The sequence below is a fragment of the Macrotis lagotis genome, chromosome 8, assembly GCF_037893015.1.
Source record: "Macrotis lagotis isolate mMagLag1 chromosome 8, bilby.v1.9.chrom.fasta, whole genome shotgun sequence".
Classification (NCBI taxonomy): Eukaryota; Metazoa; Chordata; class Mammalia; order Peramelemorphia; family Peramelidae; genus Macrotis; species Macrotis lagotis.
Window position 1 is genome coordinate 143,645,149 of NC_133665.1, and position 26,598 is coordinate 143,671,746.

Below are 26,598 nucleotides of genomic sequence, written 5' to 3' on the forward strand. Positions count from 1 at the left end.
TAGGGGAGCTGTTCTGACCGCAAGTGGAGGCGCAAGCGCCACGGTGGGCCGGGGTCTCCCAAGCGGCCAGACGGGAGTCGAGAATGGCAATGCAGGGGTGCAAACTGGGCGTGGAAAACCCCTCCAATCAATCACTTGCTTCCAACATTTTATTGTGTCACAATCATTTCTCCTCAGTGCCAGTGACCCCCCTCCCCCCCACTTAAAAACCAAGGGACTTCTCCCCAGATGCTGCCTGGCAGGGCAGGTTCCAGAGAGGACGATCAGCCAGACTAGACTGGACAGACCGGGAGGGTGGGCAGGGCTAGAGACAAAAGGGGACGGGGCAATTAATGGTCACAGTCACAAGTTGACAGTTTGCAGACAGCCCACAGCTGGGGCACATTCTTGTCGGCTGCCCCAAGGAAGACCCCCTCTTTTAGGGCTCTCGTGGCTCAGCTTCCTCCAGTGGCTCAGCTGGGGAGAAAGGGAGGGAGGGAGCCCACGGTGGGTCACAGAGCACTGCCGGATACTCGAAGTCCCACACCCCGTGCAAACTGCTCCAGGAGGCCTCCGATGGCCCCAGAGGAACTGGGGGTCACTGCCCGGAGCCCCACTGTGCTGCTGTAGGTAGCCAGGAAAGTAGATCGGACTTCTTCCAGCCTGGATTCCCTTTCCGTGGGTGCTGTAAGCCTGGAGCGGGGTGGGGGTAGAGTTAGAAAGAGGAACACAAGTCATCCTGGGTCAGTCATACTTGGGGATCACGTGATCAGAACAACTGCTTCTTCCCATCTTCCAGCACCCCTGGCCCAAGCATTAAGAGCCACCTCCTTTGCTGCCACCCCCAGCCATCCAACCTTCCTGCAGAAGTGGGACACGAGCTACTTTAGGTGGCTTCTTTTCCATATCTTGAGGGAAAAAAAAGCTTTTGCTACAAAGTCTCACAACTGGTCATCCCAGAACTGCACTTGAAAGCACCACCACAAAAACAAAAAGAAAGCTTGAGACAAATGGACTTGAGCTGGAATGACCCTGGGACTCAATAGTTTCTTCTTTTAGGGATGTGATTTATTCAGGGAGTTCTTATCTTACTGTAAGCAAAACAATAAAATGATTAGGCATCAGAAAGCTAAGGTGCAGAACCCCAACCAATGGAAGAAATGATTTCCCCCCCAAATCTTGTAGGCCATGTGGGGCTATTGCCAGCTCCATCCCCATGCAGAGGCCTTACCAACTGCAAACTGAGCTTCCAAGGGTTCCATGCCCTTCGTGTCTCACTGGCAGATTTTTCTCCTCTAGATACAGGAACCCAAAACTACTCAGCATTGAGACCTTTCTCTAAAATGCTGGTTTTACAATTCAGGCTCAAGTCAGTTCTAGCTCAATCAGTGAGGCTCATATCCTCCATGGCTAGAGGAAGTCATTCCTTTGGGGACTGGGTGATAGGGGGCAGGGCAAAATTAATATTGGTGCCTGTTTGGGCCCCTCTATACACTCCACCTGCTCTATCAACAATTCCCTTGCTGAGAGTTTTGGGCTCTACTTTCCTCACAAAAACCCTGCAAGGAAGGGAGAACAAATTGCTTAGGTTAAATCTGCCTCTTTAGCCTTCTCTGGCTCTGTTTAACAATGAATGAAGGAAAAACAGGCCTATCCTCAGTTCCTAAAAAAAAAAAAAAAAAAAAAGATCAGACACAAGGCAGCAGAATCTGGAAGCTGCCTTTTCATAAGGCCACTGCAGCTGATGTATTTAAGTATGGATCACAAGTACAAAGGTCAAAGAGAATGACAGGTGAGAGGGATGGATGGCAGCTAAAAAAAAAATCAGCCTCTGCCTGTCTTTGGATGCTCTTGTGAAAGCCTCAAGTCAGGCCCCCAAATCTCCTTCCTACATCCCCTCAGAGGAAGGGGTACAGCTCTCTTGCTGCTAAGATCAGCCAGCTCTTCCTTTGTCATCACATTCCCAATTCAAGAGAATAAAACACGCATCCAGAATTCAGACTTCTACAAAGAGCAAGCTTCACATGGAAATTTCATTTTACGTCAGCTTGTGATTTGCAAACTCCAACCTCGGGCACCATCTCACTGGGGACATGAAAATTTCATCACAATACCAAGCTTTTCAAGTCCCTTCTAAGAAAAAAAAGGGAATTAGGAACACCACACTATGACTGGGAAACAGAATACCCAAGAGAAGACGATCAGCAATCACATGCTATGTCCTGGCTTAGATGTAAATGACCTCTCCAGCTTAGAGGACCCCCCAGAAGAGGTCAGGCAGACCAAGGCCAAGTTTCTCTTCAGGACCCCCTGAATCACAAGGAAAATGGCTTGGTGGGGTAGGAAAAAAGAGAAGCCCAGGGCACAAGAGAAGAAAACCACCTCTCCTGCTCAGCACTTGAGCTAATGAGATGAGAACATCGATGAAAGGCTCTCCCCTCTATAGTGGATGGCTACCTTGCCAATATAGAACTGCCTTTCTAATACCCAGAGAAAGTTTCACTTGGGACACATCTGCTTCTTATCTTAGTACAGTACTGAACAAGTAGAAAATGGTTACTCCACTTACAGGACAATTTCTAAAGGTGCCCACACCTGGTTTAAGAGAACAAGGGCTGTTCCTGGGCCAGTCTACACTGCCGTTCAACCAGGAAGCCAGCAGAGAGCCTCTTTAAAGGCTGAGGGATCATCAGGCACCACCAGGAGATGGCTTGGTCTGTGGAAACTTCAAGGCTGGCTCTCAGCCAGATATCCAGGAGGAGCTCCTAAGCTAGGGCCAAGGAGCAGACTCTCACAGTGACCAGTTTTCCTAGTCATAGATTTCTGGGAGAAAGGAATTCTTTCTCCACTGATATTTCCGGTCCACAGGTCTAAGCAGTTCTTGCTCCTCACACCAGGGGAGCTGCTCCTCTCCCCACTAGAGACAGAATGGTAGAAAAAGAAGGAAGGAAGAAGATTCAAGTTAGGGGTGAGGGGGGGGAGGAGGAAGAGAACTGCTGGTTAAAAGGCAACCACAAACCACATAAGGGGCTCTCTAGTCCCATCTTTCTTAGACTGATAACAGACATTCTTTCCGAAGGTCACAGCCAAGTCTTCCCCATTGAGGAATGTAATTTCACATAGAACAGTTGACCCTTCCTTTGGAAGGCTAGGGGATGTGACCAGATGGATGGTTGAGTGGCCAAACTAGAGGTAGGAAACATTCTAGTAACAGCTAAGAGATTACATGTCCCTTTCCAGCTTCCCCAAACAAGACAATCTCTTCTAAAAGTGTCCTCCTCAGGAATATGAGGACAAGTTCAGAATAGCCACACAGCCTTAAGAAAAGGTTCCAGATCAAAGCAAGAACTTAGTGTCAGATGTTTCCACTGTGAGCTTAAAGGATATGAGGCAGCATACCAAGAAGAGGTGGTTTTTGGTTGCTGGTCAATCTTCCAAACTAGGCCCCCAAATTCAGGAATCACAAGACATGCTGAAACCCTCTGTACTAAGTAACCTACTAGATCTAGGTAACAGAACCAGTGTGTTTCTGGGACTGTCTTCTGCAAAGATGTATTCAGAGGCAAAATTAATTTAATTGCAAGTCAGGAAAAAACACATCTAGCCCAAAAAGCTCCAAATTAGCTTCCTCTCATGTCTGGCCTAAGCCACATGCTTGCCTTCACTCTCCCACATTCCTTTCCTTCAAAAGATTCTATCATGCAAAGGCTTGAACAGAAATAGAACTCTCTATAGTTGTAGCCTACAGAAATTTCCCTTGGGGAACACCCCCACTGAGAAGGCTGCCGATAGGCTTCAGAAGCTGGGAGGGGGATTTAACATGACACCAAAACACTTCCCAGGCAGGTACCAAAGAGGCCTTGGGAACAGAACTCATTGAACTTGGTGGCAGGTAAGATCCAGGTAAGTCTCTGAATCCCCAGATAATCAGCTTTCTCCACACAACCAGCTCCGACCCCAGCAGGGCAGCATCCTGCCTTCTCAATGCACTTACAGACAACTGTTAGGGAGCTCATCCGAGAAGCTGAAAGGGAGAGAGGAGTCTGTGGTCAGGACTGCCCGCTCCTGAATACTGCCACAGCCCGTTACCATCTGCCAGCTGCCATAGTCTGTAGAGATGGAAGATCCGGGCAAGGAGTGGTCCTCTGATCTGGGGCAGAGAAACAAGAGAGAGGGGAGATGGTGCAATCAGTGCCAATCAGTCACACGCCTGATTCTTCCAAGTAACATCAGGATGACCAAAGTTAGAGCAAGGGGGAAGAAAGTTACATCATTCTGGGCATCAAGGCTCTGGAAAGGTCAGAGCGAGTCAAATCTCTCCGTCAAAGTGAAAAGAAGCCAGATGGATAGTGGCTGAGAAAGCTGATCCTACTGGAAAGCCTCATGCAGAACATTCTGAGGACAGAGGAGACCACCCGTGAAACCAAAGACACCAAGCCCCAAGTAAGTGGCTATATGGAAACAAGAGGTGGATGACTGAAAGAGATTTCCCTGAAGAGTTAAGAGAAACTCTTGGCTGATTTGGCAGCAGAATGACCACCACAGAAAGGCAGGATCAAGGAAGGAGACTGGGCATCCTGTGATTCAGAGAGGTCCTTCAATAGCATCAGAAGGGAACAAAAGCTGAAAGTCTTTTTCACCTGAGAAATAGGTGTTCACCACCCTGGAAGCACATGGTTCAGAGCATGTGGAAGTGATCCAGAGACTTAGGGTCCATAGAAAAATCTTACAGAGAAAGCAATGCCTGTCCCTGGGCATCTGAGAAAGCAAAGAATAAAGGCGGAAAACACAACTTTATGTTCTTCCTAAGACTTGACTATTGTTTGTTTGCACAGGCAACTTACCAACGCTTCCAAAAGCTAATTCCTATTTAGAAGCAATAGTCCCAGCATCTGGGTTGGCCCATTTGCAAGATTATGAAAGTCAGGAAAACTGAATGACTGCTTTATTTTGGAGAACAAGAAGATTATCAATAAACAAGCAGTCCTCCTCACTCCATTTTACCCATTATTGAAATCACTAGGGCTCTTTACTAACTGCTTCCTGGGTAAAGCCTAATACAGCAGGTGGAGCTGGCATTTATGGGCAAAATTCAAACGTTGTCTGTACCATCTGGGCCCAGACTCACCAAAGTAGCTCCAAATCCCCAGAGGAGGGGATTCTTTGATGTCTTTCCCTTTAAACTCATTACTGATCCTGTGGCTTGGCTACTGTATACCAAAAGAACAAGAACTGTGGGAAGGATTTCTGGGCCTCAGAAACAAGGGCAGAACAAGATTTGTAGAACTGCATTTGCCCTTGGCTCATGATTGCTGAATGTCACGTGGAGTCTCAGTGCTAGCAACACAGAACCCACCCAACATGAAACAATTCTGAATCCAGGATGAGAAATATAGATTACCTTAAATCTGGTGAGCCCCTCCTACTTCCTCCCTTACCCCCCCCCCCACTTCTACCCTTCTGGAACACATTCTTCTTGCCCAGTTCTAAAAGTGCTCTGCACAGGGGTTGGGGAGACAGCTGTTAAGACTGAAGCTAGGAGAGGCTATGTTCTGTTAGCTAGATACGGCAGGGAACCTATGCCAGCCCAGTTCAATCACACTGCAGGAGATAGGAGTACCTCATTTTTAAACATGGGGTAATAGACTTAACATAAGGTAGTTTAAAAAAAAAGAGCCATTTAACCAGTCAAATACCTAATTTGGACCATTTGCTACAGATCTGTGTCAAATGAAGAACTAGCGAGTCCTGTATGACCAAGACCTGAAGCTAAGAGTTCAAGTATGTATCTTTTATTGAACTGGTAAAGCAGTAGAAACCTTCTCCACCCCTCTGGCTGGACTGCTCTGACTACCAATGCCATGATGATTCTCTATGGAGTGACAAAAAACACTTAAACCCTTCATCGTGCAATCTGCCTCAGATGTTCTTCCTCCACCATTATGGAAGATTTGGAATCAAAGCTGACTTGTTAGGTTCAATCTTCTTGGAAAAAAGAATCAGGTATTAAAAATGACAAAATGAAAAAGTCAGATCCGGTACATCCAGTGGCTAGAATACTTAGAAATTTTAACCATCCACTGAGAGTGAAGAAGTCTGAAACTTTGAACACATCAAAATTTGTCTAAAGAGAACCAGGTACTTCAAGGGCTAAACATTTTACCTTTATAAAACATTTTACTCAATGCCTAAGTAATTATTACACAGTATACTTTAATGTTTGAGTTAAATTATATTCCAAGTCTTGAACCAAAAGGGACACTGAGGAGGGAGACGGTAATTCAATCTAGTTAGACCTGCCCCATCAATAACTTTTTTTCTGCTCCCCTAGCATAGCAGTAGTCATTGGCAATACAGTAGGTGAAACAAGACAGAAAGAAGAGGACATAAAGATATTTGTGGGGATGAGACTGCACTGGGACATGAGTGAGTGCAATATGACTTCAAGAGGCCAAACTTTTTCTTTTAACGTTACTTATCAGGAGAAATTTCTGATTTCCATGTAATATCTAATTTCTAAGTAATACTATAAAACAAGTTCCACATGAGTTTTTTTTTTTAAGGTTTTTGCAAGGCAATGGGGTTAAGTGGCTTGCCCAAGGCCACACAGCTAGGTAATTATTAAGTGTCTGAGGCCGGATTTGAACTCAAGTATTCCTGACTCCAGGGCCAGTGCTTTATCCACTGTGCCAACCCTAAATAAAATTTTTTAAAAACTCATGTGGAGGGGGCGGCTAGGTGGCGCAGTGAATAGAACACTGACCCTGGAGTCAGGTGTACCCAGGTTCAAATCTGGCCTCAGACACTTAATTACCTAGCTGTGTGGCCTTGGGCAAGCCACTTAACCCCATTAGCCTTGCAAAATCTAAAAAAAAACAAACAAACAAAAAACCCCCCAAATTTAAGGCCACATGGGGGTTAAGTGACTTGCCTAAGGTCACACAGCTTGATCTAAGGTGTTGGATATATGGCATTTGGACTCTCACTTGTATACCATTTATAAGGCAGGTAAGAAGTTTTATTTTTTTTTAAATCATCCTATTATATAATATGATTATAGGTTTAGAGTGGGAAGGACCTTATAGAATCTTTAATTCCAACCCTCAGATGAGTAAACTAAAGGCCAAAGATGGTATAACTTGCTCAAGGTTAAGTGAGTATTTTCTTCTTCCCAGCCACCCTTCTCTGGAACAGGAAAGGGCACTGGGCCTGGAGTTAGGAAGATTTGAGGACAATTCTTGTCTCAGACACTAACTAGCTGCCTCTGGGGCAAGTCACTTAACTTCTCTGGGACTCAGTTTCTTCATCTGTAAAACACGAATGACAATAATAGTACCTACTTTCTAGGACTGTTGTAGGAAACAAGTGGAAAAACTAAAATGATTTGCAGTTTGGCACATAGGAGTTGTCAAAGTTATCTATTACAACATATATTTTCCAGTTATACTGTAAGCCTAAGAATTTAATTTGTGTCATATGAGGATAGGCTGAGATGACTCAGAAGGATGATTTAGGCAGGACAAGCCTGGGAGAAGGCATGCTAGGTCTCTTCAAGTACTTCCACTAACAAATGGAAAACATTCAGCCTTGTTCTGTTTGAGTAGAGCTTAGGAGCACAGGGTTAGAAGTTGAGGAGATACTTATGTCTAATGAGACAGATGACCTGGCATTCTGAGCAACCCTTAAGTGGATGTGCTGCCCTGGGAGGGGATGGCTATGGGAGTCCTAAAGACCTTACAGAACAGCCAGGAGAACCCTTAGTAGGAGTGTTGTCATAGGAACTCTTGTTCTGGTTGGACAATATGGTATCTGGGGTCCCTTCCAACTCAGCAAGCACACATAGAGGAACAAAACCAATTACCCAGTACTAGAGTAACAGAGGCACCAAACTAAGGATAGCGCCTGAAAGACTTTGCATTCTCCAGGCCTTTTGTAAGGAGGCAACATTTCTGACTATCTAATCCAGTCTAGGGATCAGGGCAGGGGGCTAGTCTAACATCTGTTGAATAAAGGATGCTCCCAGAAAGGCCAGTAGAGACTAACATCTGTCCATAAAAACAAATTAGGTAAGGGGCACTGGTAAAAGGACACAAGGATGACTTGCAAGCTCAAGTCAAAAACTTGAGGACCCCAGTTTGGAGATGGCAGTCCTATTTCTGACTGTCTCCCCCTGGTTCTAAGAGACACTGCATGTTGGGTCAGGGCGAAGAGAACAAGAACTGCAACATAAAACAGAAAGCCAGAGCTCCTATGCAGGAGCAGTGCTCAGGGACTCACTCTTCCCCTCAAGGAACATCTATCAATCATTAGGGTTGATTTAGAGATATTCAGTCACATCCCAAGCATGGGCTCCAAATGCTGCTCCAGTGACCATTGCCAACAGGATGATCACAGTAGACACAGTAGAATAGTATGCAAATTTCTCTTTCAAAAGCTAAATGAAGTGCTTTATTTTGCTTATTAAAAGTAGGCTCTGGGGGCAGCTAGGTGGCATAGTGGATAAAGCACTGGCCCTGGAGTCAGGAGTACCTGGGTTCAAATCCGGTCTCAGACACTTAATAATGACCTAGCTGTGTGGCCTTGGGCAAGCCACTTAACCCCGTTTGCCTTGCAAAAAAAAACAAAAAACAAAAAACAAAAAAAAGCTCCATTTAAAGAAAATTAGGATAGAGAAAACTTACTATCTCCTTCCCACATGTGTATACATACCTATGTACAGATGTATTTGTTTTATAATAAAACCATAGTATTGTATTACTAAAGGATTCTTGACTTATGAATGAATGGATTCAATAGAGATCTTTCATGTGTGTGTGGGTGTGTTTTGTTTTGAAATTAAGACATTAGGGAAAAATAAATGTTTACTGATAAAGAACTGATATCAGGAACCATACCAACTGATGAAGAATTGAGATTTTATTTTCCCCAATGACATGAATACGATAATTTAAGTGAACAAAATTTTATTATACTCAAGTCTTTCCAGACTCATTTCCACCATTAGTTTTGGTCAGCAGAGCCCCTAAAAGATTCTGGCTCCACAACATGATATTTCCTTAAAAAATCCAAAACCCAAAATAACCACAAAACAAAACAAAACAAAAAAACCCTGAAGACAACACACTTACACTCTTCTGAAGGTGCTCCCAGCCAATAATGAAGCTGCTGGGCACCAGAACCAGGACTCTAACCCAAGACAACTTGGAAGTCAGAAGGTACAAGTGACAGTGGCTACTTTGTTTGACTGATCTTGACGCTTTCCTTCCTAATCCTAATTCCCTCCTCCTCCAGCCATCCCAAATCTAAGGCTTCTTCTACAGGGAGGAAAGAAAGAAAGGATCAGCTTAATAGGCTTATACAGAACCTAAAACGACCAAGATTATCCAGTTCTCTAATCCACATTAATAGGACATGTGTTAAAAATTAATCCCTAGCTGCAAGTACACAGGATCCCATCAGAGTCCAATCTGAAGGGACTAATCACACTAATTTTCTGAAATCTTAACCCAAGGGTTATATAGTTGACAATTTGTCCACTATTTGATTGAGGTCTATTAAAGTCAGATTAGCAAAGAGGAATGCCATCACGACTTCTCAAACTGATCATGTTGGGAAGGGCAAGCAGTAAATCAGCAAGGTGAATAGGATGGAAGATTGTGGGCAGCCAAGAGTCACAAGGTCTTCAATCTCTTCAAGATTAAATCAAGCTCTAATCATAAAATCATTTCCTTGGGAATCACTGAACTTCTCATTTCCATTACCATTCCAGTTGCTCTAGTTTTCCTTTTATATCAGGTCAAAAGTTGCTTAACCATCATTTCCCTGTTACTCCTTGTGTTCTTCCACAGCCAGCCACATCAACACTATTGAGCTCTGTGACTCAGTCTAATATTGGATTCACTCTCCTCTGAGAGAGCAGAGAAATTCCTCCTTTTATAACCGAGAAGGTGGAGGCCCTGAGAGAAGTAAGTAGACTAAGGCAGAGCTGGAACTAGAAGGTCTCCAGACCTTAAAGACATTATTTCATCATAGGTAGCTTGTTTTTTGGAATTCTTTAGCCTCAAGCCTTGACCAGCACATTTTTAGATTTCCGTCCCTGAGGGAAGGAGACAGACACCCAATACCAATGCCTTTTTATAAGGCTATCACCTATGAATTTCTGGTCATAATTACTTTCCAGTTGTTTATTTGGTTTTCACACCAATGGGGCTTCTTTTGGATGATAAAATATACTCTTGCCAAAACCACCTACAGAGCAGAATGCAATAACTAGCTAAAGCTAGGGGAAGGATGCCGTATGCACTGGCACTCCCTAGAAAAGAGGCAGCACAGATGGCTCCACCACTAGCAGCTACTCTGCTGCCTTCAAACACCTCACCTGGTTTTGGGGACTTCCAGGGGACTGCTTCCTGTTCTGAAAAAGTTGTCAGAATGGTTAGAGGATGAGGAACTGGAAAACTTGGCGTCCACAATCCCTTGATAGGAAGGTTGTCTGTCTTCTGACTGCTGGGGACGGGTCCAGGGCACAGTCTGGGGAGAAGATGAATGACTCTTCCTCCTGTAGAGTAAGTAGCAGTCACCTGGAGATGCTCTTTCAAGTCTACCTCTCTAGTTTCAAAGTCTCAAAATTAATTTCTAAAAAGAAAGCTACCTGGAAGAGGTTTGTACATTTGCATTGGCCTTGTGCCTCAGAATACCAAATGTTTGTGAACTACTGGGTTTAAGGGCCAAAGTTTGCTCTAAACTTTAAGGAAGGGACATAATGGAACAGTCTGCCTTTTGCCCACAAACAAATAGGGGAATGGCTACTGAATCAGAGGAAAGGCTTCTGAAGCACTGGAAGACTATATCCCTTCAAATTCTAGGCACCATTCTTCCATTTGCTCCCTTTTCTTGACCCACCCCAAGCCTGTCCTTTTAACTAACCATTGCCTTTTCCTTATTTCCTAATGGAAGGGAAATAAGGAATCAACCCTTTTGGTACAACCTGCTTGACATCTCTTTACTTCTCCTTTTCCCTGGAGGGGAAAGTATTGTCTATGCCCCCAATCCCAGCAGGTACAGCAGACTCACAGGAAGTCAACAGCACCATACAAAGAGACTCCTCATCTTTTGAGGTATACACTTGACCCCAGTGATGCCCCTTGGCAGATGGTTAGCTTTAGAGGGGGCAGCCAAGTCACTAGAGGAACCAAGCTTCATTTTGTCTATTAGCCTCAGGTGGTCCCCTTTATTCTTGTGCTCCAGCTGAGGCCCCAGTCATGCTAGTTATGGCTACACCTGCATTGGGGCCAGCTCGAGGCTGGTGCCTTACCAAGCTGCCTGTGTCTGTGCTGCTGTTGAACTTGGGTCCACAGGTTCATAGGGGAAGCTCCCAGTTGCCCCTGGGGAACTCTCAGTGACGAGGGAAAAGTCGCTACTTAGACTGGTTGTGCTTCCCCGGTCCCTCCTTTCTGGAAGAGGCCAATGGAGAAAAAAAGAAGTCTTTTTTTTTTTTTGCATGGCAATGAGATTAAGTGGCTTGCCCAAGGCCACACAGCTAGGTAATTATTAAGTGTCTGAGGCCACATTTGAACTCAGGTCCTCCTGACTCCAGGGCCAGTGCTCTATCTAGCATACCACCTAGCCACCCCAAGAAGTCATTTCTGAGAAGAGAAAGATAACAGCACCAGACCCCAAAGCCCCTGAACCATCTCTCCAACCCAGTTGCTGCAAGGCCTAGGGGTTTCAGCCTGCAAACCAACCCCCAACATGACAGGGGCCCCATGACTCACTCAGGCTATAAAGGTCGTCTACAGTGAAGCCCGTGTCTCTGGCTGGAAGGCTCTTCCTTCTGGAGAGAAAAAGAGACATTCATTGACAGCACAGATGGGAACATCAGGAAGTTTGAAGGTCAATGCCTGGCTGTTCCTTTCCCAGTTAACTGTTCAGAACACAAGCAGAGCCTAGATCTACCCAGTATCCAATGAAGGGCTGAAGGACAAGTTCCTCAAGCACTCAAGCAGTCAGAATTACTGCCGGGCCTGTGGCTAACTTTTCTCCACAGACTGGCAACCCTTGGGCATTCCCTAGCTCTGACCTGGACTTGTATCACGTACCAAGGCAATTGAGCTGCACTCTGGGCTGCAATCCTGCATCCCCAATGTTTCTCAAACATTCTAAATCAGATGCCTGAGGCCTCAAACTCACCAAGTCTTAAAATGTTAACTCATTACGCTTTTTCTCCCCTCAAACTTACCCTTATTTTCTAGCTTTCCAGTTCTGTCAAAGGCATACCCGTTCCTCCTGGCTCCCAGGCTTATAACCTTGACTTTTTCCTTGACCCCTTAACTCCTCCCTCACCCCACAGATCCTCCATTTTTCTGTAACAACTTTCTCTATACCTCACACATGGCTCTCACTTCCTATCTCCATCACTTCAGTGGGGTTTCCCATGTCTTGAATGCACTCTTTGTTATTTAACTTAGAAAATACCTCCAAGATGAGGGTCCAATGCTGTAGCAACTCTGAGTTTTCCCCCCAACTACTAGCACCTTTCCCTCTCAAACAACATATTTATTTTTTGTACAGTACTTCTCCATATACCTTGAAGTATGATATTTGTTAACTATATGCTTGTCTCCCCAAAGTGCAAACACTTCTCTATCTGTATTTTGAACACCCAGCCCAAAGTAGGTTAACAATATTTGTGAAACATCAAGGATTTCAGAACGAACTTATCTTCTAACTCCAAGCTGTTTGGATTCCAGAGCCAGACACAGCATTTACATGGATCTCCTAGGAGACTGGACTTCGTGGTGGTAAACTAATGTACCTCAGTCTACCTGTAGGGGAGTTCTGTGACAGCTATCAACTGAAAGGTCAAGATTCCTTAATCAAGTAAGAAAAGGTATATAAAGGTGCTTGGTAACCACTCTGAAAGCCACCATGAGATGTTTTAAGTTTTGCGGTGTCCCAGATTCCCAAGATGGAAGCAGTTTTTCTTCAAGGTGGAATGATGATATATACATATGTGGGTCAGAATTTAATATGGCCACAATCATGTAGAAGTAATTTTGACTCCTTCTGACTACTATGATTTTAAGTGTCTAAGGTTGAGTTTGAACTCCAGGATCAGTGCTCTATCCACTTGTAGCACCTAGCTGCCTGCCCCTACTAAGGTTTTTTTGAATAAAGCTCATGTTAGGATCCTATTCTGAGTAACAATTTCTAATAGAAAATGCAGGATAATAACTAAAAAGATAGGATTATAACTCTTGAAAAAGTTGATGAACATGAAACCATCCAAGTAATTCTGTTGTTTCCTGTGAATGAAAACCTTTAATGGGAGACAGCAAAGGGAATCATATGACTTCTACAGGTCTTCAATCAGTAGTTCTTAATCTAGGTTCTGTGAACTTCTTTAATATTTTATAACTATTTCAATTTAACCATGGGGGGGTTCTTAAACTTTTGCATGAATTCTTTGACAGTGTGGGAAAGCCTATGACCTTTTTTTAGGAAATAATGTTTTGATAACAAATTAGAATTGTAAAATATATATAAATATAAAATGCATATATATATATTTATAGTCTTATTTTTTGTATTATGTGCAAATGTGTATAAATATTCAAACTCCAAGGTAAGGACTTTGAGAGTTAAATGAAGATTTGGCTCATGTTTCCTCAGGTTAACAGTACAATAGGAACCATAAGACTTCTGTATCTTTATTAGCATATTACCTTTAACCAAAAATTCCTTTAAGTGCTCTTAAGATATGGCCTGAACCCTATTACTTCAAAGATTCTTCTTATGACAAGGGAATTCAGGGGACTGTTTGGTAGGTCTTTTTGGAGTCTGTCCCATTTCTCAGTCTACTGAATTTGCAATAAGTTAAGGAAAAATTGGGCCTGGTCATGGGGTCCCTTCCTCTTGCTCTCAAGGGTGAAAGTGGCAAGAGCAGAGTATATACAGGCTCCTTACCTCTGAGACTTTAGAGCAGAGAACTCCTCAGAGGTGATGTGCTTCAAAAAACTGAAGCAGAAGAAGAAAATCTGAAGGAGACAAAATCAGTCCATGGAATGAGAACATAAGACTCTGAAGACAGCAAGGTCTCTTGTACATAGGAGGCCTTCCCTTCCCCACCCCCCTCCCCCCAAAACCAAGTATGGAGGGAGAAAGATCTGTCAGTCCCCTAGGTCTGATACAAAGTAATCCAAGCCAGTCTCTAAAGAGACTTACTAAGAATGCACATAGTCTATGGAATTCACAGAAGAAAGAAGGACCTAGGAACTGAAAGGCAGGAATGGAAAAAAGGGGTGGCAGGAAGAAGGGAAAAGGCAGCTTATTTTCCTTTCCCAATAGGCCAAGAGATTGGGCCAGTGTTTCTCAAGCTCTCCACCTGTCAACTCCCCAGGTTTCACATTCCCTGCCACCAAAAAGGGTCACATGATTTCTGTGCTGTTGATAAGGCTAGAAGGATTAGAAGCCTTTTTTTTCATCTCAGGAAAGGAGGCTAACCGGGAAGAACAGCTGGGGAAGGAGATAATGGGGGGATTAATGAACACAGCAGGAGAACTGCTGACAAGGAGCAGAACAGTGTGTGTTGTTTTTTTTTTTTTTTAATGGTGCTGATGGGAAGATGGAAATAATCAAGTTGACCCATTGCTGGTTTGCAGCCCCCTCATAACCCAGGGGAAGGAGAATCAGGCCAAGAGTCACAGCATGGCTCTACCAGATTCCCCCAAATTCCCAATCCAGAGACTTGAGTTGTAGAGATAAATAATGGATGTATATAGGCCAGAGTATCTAAGAAGAACTGATTCATGCCTAAAGCCAGGGTCATAGGAAAGTTCTGAGAGAGTTGGGCTGAACTGGCAGCATGAAAAGCAGGCTGGATTTTGAGGCTAGGAGGAGACAGAATTGTCCAACTCAAATACCACCTCCCCTTCCAAGGTTTCCTTTATCTCCTCCCCTCCACCACAGTACTTTATACCCAACACTATTAAGTTAATTATGTAATATCTACATAATACTGACTTTTAAATACTGCTTATAGGTTTACCAGGTACTTTACATACATTCTCATTGAGCCTCCCAACAATTCTTTGAGACAGAATTAAATAGGTTTAGAGGTCATAGTCACATAGCCAGCCTCAGAGCTATCATCTGAAGTCAACTCTTCCCAGCTCCAAGTCTGGCAAATAACTCTACCAGGTCCTCATATGTTTCCCATTCCCCTACTAAACCTTAAATGTTACAAGGGAAGGAACCTTATCTAAACTCTTGCCAATGCTGAAAGCTGTCTACAGCTATAAAGTTATTTAGTTATTATCTGATTCAGTTAGAAAAAATTCCAGGTTCTTTCCTGCCACCATTTGGATGAAAGAATCCTTCCTCTCTGCTCAACCTCTTCCTTTCATTTCCTATCTTCCAATTTCCAGGCTTCTCTTGAGGGGCCAACTTACACTGGAAGGGCCTGATGCCCAGAAGGAGCCCTTCCCAGAGATATTGCTTGGGGTAGAGAGCACAGGAATCATTTGGTCTAAGAGTTGAACTGTACACACAAAAGCAGGGCACGCCACTTCATACTAAATTCTTCTGGGTAAAGTGAGAATGGGAACTATGGAATGACCCTATATTCTCAGATATAATAAAAATGGAAGAGAACCAGAGCAAAATAAATAAATAAATAAAATGAAACAACTCATTCCTTTTGATGAAGTTCGAACTTTGGCCAGTGGCAGAAGCATTAAGAGGCCATAACCAATCTAGAGATGTAAGAAAGTATGTGAGAGTTGAAATGGTAACAAGAAAGGCAAAATGAGAGCAGAAACCTCAAGAGGGCTTAAGGAGAAAGAAATCAGAAAAACACAGAAAAACCAAAGGAAAAGAACAAAGGAAGAACAGAATGGTTTGAAAGGCACCACTCCCACATATATCTCAAGGACTAAAAAGAAACCCCCCAGTGGAGGATGATATATTGATTGGCTTGATATTGCTGCTGCTGAACATTTCTACTATTTGTCCTTTGTTCCTGAAGATGGCCTTGACATCAGGGAGGTGATACTATGATATACAAATGAATTGGATTTGAGTGAAGGGGTGCTGTGCAAAGTCACCAGCCTCACTTTTTCCTCAAGTCATCTGAGGATGAGCAGCACTGCTTACTGAGAATCCTCAATCCTGGGTCCTAAAGTCAAGATGATGGGGCCCTGGACCCAAGGCAGCCATGTCACCCTGGGCAGGTGACTTAGCCTTTTTTGCCCCAGTCTCCATATCTGTAAAAAGTATTGGAGAAGGAACAGCAAACTACTCCAGTTTCTTTACCAAGAAAACTCAAATGAGGTCATACAAAAGAGTTGGACACATCTGATATCACTTTATAACAGTTGAATAGTTTGAGAGAAGGGAATGGAGTCCAAACTGGAAGTAATCACAGCACAGGCAAGATCTCCAGATCCTGAAGTGGTCTGCAGATAAAGTCATGTGACTTTGGTAAGCTGTCGTAATCCTACTGAACATTAGAATCCCTTATTTGATGCTAAGAAATAGGAAGCAAAAAATGGTAAGACAAGTGAACTTGAGACAAGAAGAGAAAGATTCTAAGAGGGTCAAGTCTGAGGCAGGAATAAGGGGAGAAAGAAATTGAGAAACCAAATAGCTGCAAATCAAAGAGGAGATTAGATCATACACAAGCACAGAATAAGATATAGAGAGATACCTGAAGACATTAAAACATAGAATAAGGAAAACTCATCCGGGATGTGAAAAACCTAATTAAAGCCCAGTTCTGCTAGAATAGGCCAAGCCAGAAATCTCTCTACCAAAGATGGAAGGGGGACAGCAAGAAGTCACTCAAAGCTGATGTTGCCCCATTCTGAGGATACACAAAAAAGTAACACTTACCTCCTCTCCTTTGCTGAGTCGATCTACCAACATGTGTCTGAAAAAAGAAAGGAAATGAGGTCACTCATAAAGGGACCCAAACTAATAAGCCACGGGGGGAAGTATCATTCTAGATAGTACCATATGATGAGGGCTGGGTATGTCTCTGCATACTATTCCAAGGGGACAGATGCTTCATCCATTTCCAGGGTCAGAGAACCATAACCTCTAAATACTTAACCACATATCCTCCCATAGGCTCACGTGGGACCTACCCAAAGAGAAACCAGTCGTAGGCCACAGTCAGATAGAGGATCTCAGCAGGCTTCAGGGTTGCATGGATCAGCCCATCCTGGGAACAGAGTATAGATATCAGAAAATAATCTTCCCATGAGATGTATGTGGCTACAACCTGAATAGCAGATGAAGATCACCCACTTCCACTTTCACTAGTACAGAAGTCTCAAGTCCCAGTGAACCAACCCAGAGGTCTGGAGTATAAGTTAATAGAGACCAACATTCCCAGAAATAGAGGTATAGGTTCTTCCATAATAGCTTAAATAGGGAGTTATCCATCCCACCAAACAGCCACCTACTCTTGGGGGGGGGGGGGGGGGAAGAAAGGAAGGGCAATCATCTCATTGTCCAAGGCACTAAAGGCTAGAACTTTATACAACATGAAGCTTTGTAGTTTATACTTACTGCCCACAAGGAAAGGCGTAAGAGGGAGATGAAGAGAGGTGTCCGATCCCAGCCTGAGATACAGTGCACCAACAGCCCGCTGTCATCTGATTAAGAGGCAAGGGCAATCAGACCCATAAAAGAACCAAAGAACAAGCAATAATAAAAATGGAATCTGTCATCTTGACCAAGAGATGGAATGTCAGTCATCCCCAGAAGCTTGCCCCTTAAAGAATTTTTAAAGATTTCACTATTTTAATTCAGCAAATGATATTCTCATAGCAAAGTTAATATGACAAAGACTAACTCCAAACCAAGTCTAACTAGGAGCAAATTTCATCAAACAATAGACAAGAATCTAGGTCCCAGGAAAGAGACAAGGAAATATAACACCCTTCCTTTGGGAAAAAAAGAGAATGTATTTATGGATCATTTTTTTCTACTAGATGCAGTTGATACATATTTCTTTAGTTTGGCTCAAGGGAAGAATCACTTCAAGGGGGTCTGAAGTTAATAACTGGAAAGGACTGATATAAACATAAAACAAAATTTAAAAACCAGGTATTAACATATCAAAGAGTTTTACTTTAAAATTTGCTTTATTTCTACTCCCCTTCCAAACTGTCTTTTCTAGCCAAATGGTGAGCATGCTGGGTGGGGATGAGAATAGAATTTAAACTCATCACAATGCAAATACTCCTGGCCTAGGGAATACCATATTAATATTTTGTTAAAAGTTTAAAAGACACTCCTTCATATATCAACCATAGCTCTCAAGAACATTAAATAACTGAAGAATGCCTTGCCCCAACAGCAGAATGAGCAGGCTGTATATATACGAGAAAAAGGATGGGGGGTGGGGTTTGCACTGGACACTGGCCCTTACCCTCACTGTTGATTATATAAAGCAGCAGTTTCAGGTAGTTCTGTGTTTGTTGCACCAAGTCCCAGCTCTAAAGAAGAAGAAAGAAGACATGAGGCTTGTGGTTAGAAATGGTGGGGAACTTGGGAAAAGAGATCCTTACACTAAGAACAAAACTTTAAGTGATCTCACTCTTGATCAAATCTACTCATTGTGCTTATAACCATAAATTAGTTAGTAATCCAAAACATTCTTGGTTTAAAACACAAATCAAAAATCTAAAGAAAAAGAAATCACTAATCTTAACTCTCCTGAGGCCCTACATCCTCTAATAGGGCAGTACCCCCCCATAACCAGAATAAGGAAATAAGCAGGGGCAAGGATGAGAGAGATAACCCAAAGTTCTATCAGCAGAAGTGGAGCTGAGCAGAATCACTACGAGATAGATACCGCCTGCTCAGAATTCTCAATTCCTCTGGGGTTCTGACCCAGTTTTACTAGTCCCTTCTTCCCACCAGAAGCAAAGTCCTGACAACTGCTGATCAGAGCTAGGAGGCTGCTTGGACTGGGAGGTGAACACCAGGAAGAGGAGAGTCTCCCAAGGGGAGAAAGAATGAACGTTACCACCTGTAATTGGAATGGCTTTCCCAGGAATGTGTAGCAGGCTCATCTACCTGACCCTCCCTGGCCCCTGGAGAGGCCTGACCCACTTTCTGCAGCTCCAGAGACAGGCACTGCGGCTCTGAGCTAATCAAGTCATTACCCGCAGTAACACGAGGGGTCTCACAACTGCTCCAGCTCAACATGCCAGACACACCCTGTGAACAGCTCTCTTCTAAGATGCAATTTTTCAGAGAACTGGGGAAGGGAAGAAGGTATAAATCATCAATGCTGAAGACAGGTCAGAAAGATGGAAGATTGTGGGCAGCAAGGCTAAGAGCTAAATAGAGTCTGGAGAACTTGAGTTCTAATATTGTAGAGAACATCTGAAGACACTATACAATTACAGAAGAGGCTCAAAACAGCTCTTCTTGGGGTAACAGAGTTCAAGTTCATCAAGTACAGAGGAGACACAGACTAGAATTTAATACCACTGAACAAACTGCCACATGAGGAGAGATGGGAGCTCATTCTTGGATTAGAGATTTAGTGGTAGAAGATCAATTGAGATAATAATTACAAAGCGTTTATTTAGTGCTGTCCATATCCTACTGTTAATATTAACCCCATAGTAAGGGATGAATGATGAAATACTCTAAAAGTGGACACTACAACTTCCCTAATTCTGATTAGGTTATGACTTAAGAGGCAGGGAGAAGAGTACTGATATTGAATGAACCAAAAAGGACAATCTAGCTAAAGTAAATGTCCTTATCTGATGATATGGAAACCTATGCCATTAGGAAGAAAGAAAAGCCTTTGGGGAAACAAACACTTCTAAAAGCATCTTCACACAAGGCCTGTGCAGGAAAAGGCTGCTACAGAATAAAGCTCTATTACTTTTCTGCAGTTGAGCTGCTCAAGGTCATTAGGAGGATGGAGAATAAAGCAACTGGCTGATGTCACTGTTCAATCTGACAGCCAAAAAAGGGACAAAAGGATATGCTTTTCCTTAGAATGCTATCACCCTGGAAAAGGTCCCCTTCTGTTGACATACACTACAGTGGTGAAGTACTGATCTCACTAGGAAAGAGCCCATAGAGTGGAATGGACAAATAACTAGAAGGGTGGGGGGGAAGCATTTGTTTATAGCTAGAATTAATTCTTCTGCCCAGAGACCCTTGAAGAGAAGTGGGTCTATATGGTACGGGTGCTGCAGATCAGATCTATTTCCAAAGAACCAATTATTTTTTGTTTTCAGGTAGGAAGCAGAGACTCATTAAGTGAGTTTCCTAAGGTCAAACAGATAATAGATAATGTTTATACAGAATATTATGATAGTCAAAGAAGCACTTTAAGTTGTCATTTAATCTTCACAAAGATTTCATGAGGTAGGAGTGATTTTCGGTGTTACAGCATCAGGAAATTGAGGCTGAGTGACTTGAAAGGTTATGTAGTTGCTAAGTTTCTAACTCAAGATTCAACCTTTCATCTTCCTGACTCTGGAGTCCCGAGGTCTTGATACTCAGGATTCAGGGTTCAATTGCCCCTTCTCACACCTTGCCTTTAAATACACGGGGCGGGGGGGGACGGGACGACAAAGTGAGGCAGACTTGAAAATTTAGATTTATGAAACCAGTGTCTCTCAAACACATATTAGGAAGTGAGAAATGAAGATAATGTTCCCTACCTACTTTTCAACAAGCACTGAAGTGCTGGGGATACAAAGAAAGGCAAAAACAGTCTCTGCTCTCAAAATCCTCCTGCCTGGGGGCGAACATAACATGCAAAAAAAGAGCTATATAGGATAAACCGAAGAGAATTTTGGAAGGAAGGTTCCAGCAACTAGACATTCATGTTTTGGGAAGAGATATCAGTCTTTCAAAGATTAACTTATTCCAGAAATGATTAACAACTATGCCAACCTCAGTCCCTAACCCCTGGATTTGATTTTTATGTGGGATACAGAGGAAAAGAGTTCAGATTGAGAGGGAAGAATAATTTGGGATGGAGTCCAGAAAGGAGATTTAGAAAGGTATTAGTACACTGTCTATAAACAGTCCTGAACTTTGAACCTCAACACTTATTCAAACCAATTTCTGTTTTTCAACCACTGTGCTCTTTTAAACTAGAGGTGAACAAAGCAGCCTGTCAGTAAATGCTATGTTTATACATACCTTTGTCCTTTTCCATAATAAAGGAGAAAATAAACCCCACAAGAAACAGACTTTATATTATTTCCTACACCATAAGATTTCCTTTCCTATACTATAAGATTAAATAAGAAGGCAGGAGGAAGAAGAGCAAACCCATTGGGTATAAGGCCAAGAACAGTACTCAGTATTTAAGTCTGGTCATAGCCAGGCCAACATGGGCTGCATGCCTCAACCATGCATATGCTGAGATTTCAGGGTACTTGTACATTGGGAATTCTTAATAAGAGGTAATGGAGCAGGAACGATGTTGAAGCCCACATATTCTAATTAGTTCAGGTGGTTTTTCACCATTCCTGGCCACAAAGTGGCCAAAGTATTTTGGGAGGATGGGGACAGGGGTGTGTTTTAAATTCAAGCCAGGAAGCATTTTTAAACTCTTATGTGAAAGGGAAGTCAAGATATAAACATAGATATAACTTGAGTGAGAGAAAGTTCTAAACAAGGTAGAGTAGGGAAAGATAATAGCATTTTAGTTGAATGCTGAAGAGTCAGAGATTAGTAAAGTGTAAAGACAGGGAGAAGTCTATTCCAGGTATGAGGTCCAGCCTTTGCCAAGGCAGGAGATGCCAAGTGGAGCCCAGGCAGCAAGTGTACTGGTTGGCTGGCCCATAGCATAGATAAAGCAAAAGAACATGAAGTCGGCCTGGGAGCATGATTGGAGGGCTTTAGATAAGCTGAGGAGTTTGTGTCTGATCCTAGAGGTAGCATGCTACCAAGGCCAGCCCTTGAGCAGAGGCTTAGGAAGGCCAGCTCAGTGCATTCATCCAACACTCAGTCTGCCAACAGTGGATGGACAAGGATGAGTAAGTCACTGTCCTTCTCTGGAGCCAGACAGTCTGATAGGGAAGAAGTGTGAACGATCAGCATACAAAGGTTAATGACTATCATAGTCCAATGAGAAATAGATGGAAGTGAAGTGGAGTGGGGGGGGTGGGTGGTACACTTAAGAAACTTCTGAAAGAAAAAGAACAGAATTCTAAGCAAGTTCAGCACAAATCCATTTTGCACCATTGGTCTCTTCCCCAATCTCCCTCTCCGAGGTATCAATTTGGTTCACCCAGATACTAGAAACTCTTGTCTTTTTCTGTATCCCATATTCTTCTCTTACCTGGTACTCACTCCAGTCAATGTTCAAAGAGCGAGTCAGAGTGACAGGGATACTTAGTGGCGCATCCACATAATCCTGAGAACAGAGAGACACTGGTGAGAAACCCAGGAACGTACATGAAGGAGGGAATGGTCATTTACAGGAACCATCTTCAGTTGGTATGAGAACAGAACCTTGTCTTCTCTTAGCCAAGTGTTACATTGGATGGATACTGGAGATTCCAGTGATAGCTTATAAAGCAGAGCTGGTTAATTATTAATGATGAACCATTTTCAGACTGGCGTGTGACTAGCTACAGGCAAAAACCAGCTCCCACTAAGCCTTCAACCAACTTACAGTGTAACCTCCTGAATTCCTTCCTCAGTGAATGGGGAAGAAACCAAATCCTCTTCCTAAAGCATGTTGGTTGTTGAGGAAAAGGCCTTCTTTTTCTGTTACTGAAATGTTCACATCAGCTTGAGAATAGGCAAGGGTGTTGAAGCCAAGTATTCTCTAATAATAACATAGGAGGTGGGGATCAAGGATGAGAAGGTAGAAAAGGGAAAAGATTGAATGAATTAGGGAAAGAAAAACAAGAAGCTGAGAGAACAGGGTGTGAGAGGAGAGGGCAGATTTTTCCTCCTAAATGAGTTCTCTTGGATGTTTCTTGGTCTCCACTAAAACCCTCCTCCACACAAATCCCAAATTAGTTACAAATTATTTCCTGTACCTGTTTCCAGTTAAAAACCAGCCCTTCAGCTGTGTAATCCCGATCCTTATATTCCTTGAAAAACTCACAGCCTGAAAGAGGAAGCAAGAATAAGAAAGATGCCCTTTGGGGGATCTGTGTTCTTCTAGGATTCAACTTAGACTGGAAGTCAAGATTCTTCAACCTGGAGGATCAAATATGGTTAACTTCTCCCTGCTCTGGATAAGCCTGTAACAGTTTTTCAATAAAGAGTCAGCATTTCTAGAGATAGAACCTTAACTTCAAGAACCCAGAGTACTCTTCCTTGCTTCCTTTTTGTTTAGTCTCTAGTACCAATCCCAAAAGGCAAATACTAGGAAAGGGATGGAAGGGTATCCCACTGAATATTTTGTACAAAACACACAAGTAGTGATGGCATAAATAAGGTAGCCTTCAGAGAGTCTCTGAATCACAACAGGGTGTGGTAAAGGAAGAGACTGACTACTGATGTTTTGCCCAAAGGGATCTTGGATAGACTGGATGCTTGGATGCCCAAGGACTTACATACTATATTACTACAGGGAAATTAGAAACCAATGAATTTAGTGATAAGATTACATTAAATAGAATTTTACATACATTATATTCATACATAAATTCATTTGGCCCTCAAATATCCAGTGAGGATAGGAAGTATAAACTACCATTCCCATTTTACTAAGGTAGAACCTAAGGCTTATAGAAGTGATTCATCCCATGACACACAAATGGAACTTTTACTCGAGTCTCTAAACGCAAATCTGGCACCCAACTCTTTCCATTGCTAAGGATATGGTTTTGTCCAAGACAAACAAGGTTCTCAGAAGGCAACGATGTTTCTATGCCCTGAACAAAGATTCTCTTGTAAGCCTAGAAGCCAAATTCATATTCAAGGCATCCTATGAGAAAAATAAGGGAGCCTGCTGAAATGGGTCTAGGAAATACCTCTATCAGGACACTGCTAGAATTCATCTGCTGTTCAATTTTGCTTATACAACCAACTTCCCCACTTTAATCCCTTGTGCCTTGCTTCTGATTGCTTTTGGCCCAAGATAGCAGAAAGAAATTTTTAGCTACACTTCAAGCTATTCTTGGGGAACCCTCGCTGGGAAAACTCAGACTAAGACACTAAGCCCAAATTCACAGAGGGATGATTATACCTTAGGAGTTCTTGTGAAATGTACTGTTTTTCCAAATTGTAGAAGCTCAAATCATCAACAAAGAGGAGGACCCAGGCTCAACTAAGATCAGGGTAACACTTCTAAAATCACTCAAGCTGAAATTAGATGGATTTAGGATCCAGGGCAATGCACAATGTTTATTGCCAAGCAATCTTTTCAAAGCTGCCAAGAGACAGTAAGGTAAGTTACCCAGTTGAGAGGTATGAAATCACAACCCCAGAGGAAAAAAAAAACAAACTTAAAAAATCAGCCCAGATATGCTTCTCAACTTCCTGCTGGTTTAACTGTATTGTCGATTCCCATCCCCCCCCTCCAATGACTGGAGAAAACTTGGGTTTCAGGCTAAATTAGACAGCTCAAGACTAATGCTATAGTTCTAATCTAGATCATGGGAAAATAGTTTAGAAGGGGTCAGCTACCCCCTTCTACAGCTATGAACACAATTTCAGTAATGCAGTTGAGGTCCTAATAATGTTTTGGAGCTACCTGCTTGACTCATACCCTACCTTGACTCATTGTTAGGGGTGATCAGTAGTCTGAAACTACCTCCACCTTATCCTTCTGGCATGAGGCAGGTGAAAGATCAAGAAACACCACTTTCAAAAAAAAAAAAAACACAAAAAACAACAAAGCCAATTTTTTCTTGAAAATTGCAAGAGATGAGATTTCCATTATGGAATATATAGATTATGTACCCTAATGTTATATGGATGATCAGAGGAAAATTGTAAGGATTAGTCACTAAGAATCTTCAGCCTTTGAAGGATCTTTAGGGTGATATTTGGTAAATATTGGCAAGGAAGGGGTTTAGTTATTCTTACTCTACCATGCTTCACCCTAACTTAAGTGCCAGTGCTAGCGGCTAAATATTTCTTTTTCAATAAGAGTCATGCTCCTTTGCTTGCTAGACTTGTAACTGGAGAAGACCCGGGGGCAATTCTGAGGCTGGCCACTAGGATGTCACCTTGGACACATTAACTTTATTTAACTTTTCCTAGACCTCAGTCTCAACATTCACACAATTAGGAGGAAAGGGCCTAATTTGGCTCAACTACAAATATCCAAGCAGTGCAATGGAAAAAATGTCTATATAGAAATTTGATGTAAGATACCATGCAGGTAGCTTCTGAGAGTCTAGCACATATTGACCCCAATACTGACACACTATCCCTTCCCATCTTGTCTACCAAATATTTGTTAAAAAAGCAACAATGATGCAACATAGAACATTACACTGTTAGTCCCTCAGTCCTGGAGTTACGCTATGGGTATCCAATAGTATCATTTTCTATGGTCAATCTTATTTAATTATGTGGAATGTAAGATACAGAGGACTTCTTATTTTCTCAGTTTCTTTCCCTTACCATGCTACCTAGATTTCGCTCTCAAGCTGTCCTGTGCCTTCCACAGTGCCAGGGCTGCTCTTATGCATATGTCCACCTCTTTGGACAGTCTAAGTTAAAGGGGCTGGCTACTAAAACATACACCCTTAAAAGGTAATTATGCCCAGCAGGAGATAACTTGATGAATGAACTCTGGTCCCTTTCCAATTCCTTCTTTCCATCAGCCTCAGTTTAGCAAGATATATATAATCAAAAACTTAAGAACATTATCTAGTTATTGTCATACCCCTTCTCCCCCCATCCCAGAACACTGACCCACTGAAGTGTTTCTAAGAATAAGTTACCTCTGACCAGAAATACCTAAAGGTGGCTATGACACCCACTCAGCAGGCCAGGTACCACCCAGAAAGGGGAGTTTTCCAGCTTCATTCACCCAATAAAATGTCTAGTCATTCGCCTCCCAGAGCCCATCATTCATGTGGTCTCAAAGGAACTATACCTGGATATGGGATGGAGAGAAGTGTGAAGTCGGCATATCGCTGGGCCTTGTCCACCTTCTCAGAAGAAGTTACACTAAGAAAACAACACGAATCAAGATTCAATTTCTTCTTTGCTCCCTCCAATTTGTCTCAGAATAAAAAGAATCAGAATGACTCCTTTGTAACACCACAACATTAGGTGAGAGTATAAGGAAAGGTGGAACTTGAATCTTATGACTTAGTTATAGCTTTTTCCATAGTTGGAGATGCATGTGTGAAAGCAGACCTTTTTGCTCATCACTACATTATGCTATAGATCAGGGCTGTTCATCAAAATGCAACCCCTCAGGTATGTAGCCCACAGTGCTATTTGATGTGGCCCACTTGTGCGTTTACTAAAGGCTTTAGTAAACGAACCTGAGTGACCACAGAGCTCTCACTAAAAAGGCAAATCAAAATATATTGTCTATTGGTTGAATAAAAACTTTTAAAAGATTGGATAGCCCTTCTATAGATGATCATAATCCAGGTAAGAAGTACAAAGAATAGGAAAAGGAGGGGATTATCTGTAATA

The 26,598-nt window shown here is 42.7% G+C and overlaps 1 protein-coding gene across 5 annotated transcripts in view; it reads right to left on the reverse strand.

Moving 5' to 3' along the window:
• Window positions 1-110: 110 nt before the first annotated feature.
• MTMR14 (myotubularin related protein 14) overlaps window positions 111-26,598 on the reverse strand; it is a 51,496-nt gene continuing 25,008 nt past the window's right edge. For 2 of the 5 annotated variants that reach the window (XM_074198630.1, XM_074198629.1), the window contains exons 7-19: window positions 26,045-26,118; window positions 23,025-23,095; window positions 22,316-22,390; window positions 18,416-18,482; window positions 17,551-17,636; window positions 17,124-17,200; window positions 16,870-16,906; window positions 13,945-14,015; window positions 11,754-11,812; window positions 11,294-11,432; window positions 10,358-10,537; window positions 3,974-4,129; window positions 111-672 (exon numbers count right to left, since the gene is read on the reverse strand). In XM_074198630.1, the coding sequence (XP_074054731.1) occupies window positions 492-672; window positions 3,974-4,129; window positions 10,358-10,537; window positions 11,294-11,432; window positions 11,754-11,812; window positions 13,945-14,015; window positions 16,870-16,906; window positions 17,124-17,200; window positions 17,551-17,636; window positions 18,416-18,482; window positions 22,316-22,390; window positions 23,025-23,095; window positions 26,045-26,118 (1,273 nt within the window). In that variant the 3' untranslated portion in view covers window positions 111-491. The remainder of the gene's footprint in view (window positions 673-3,973; window positions 4,130-10,357; window positions 10,538-11,293; window positions 11,433-11,753; window positions 11,813-13,944; window positions 14,016-16,869; window positions 16,907-17,123; window positions 17,201-17,550; window positions 17,637-18,415; window positions 18,483-22,315; window positions 22,391-23,024; window positions 23,096-26,044; window positions 26,119-26,598) is intronic. The other 3 variants (XM_074198632.1, XM_074198631.1, XM_074198633.1) reach the window with 2 other exon arrangements.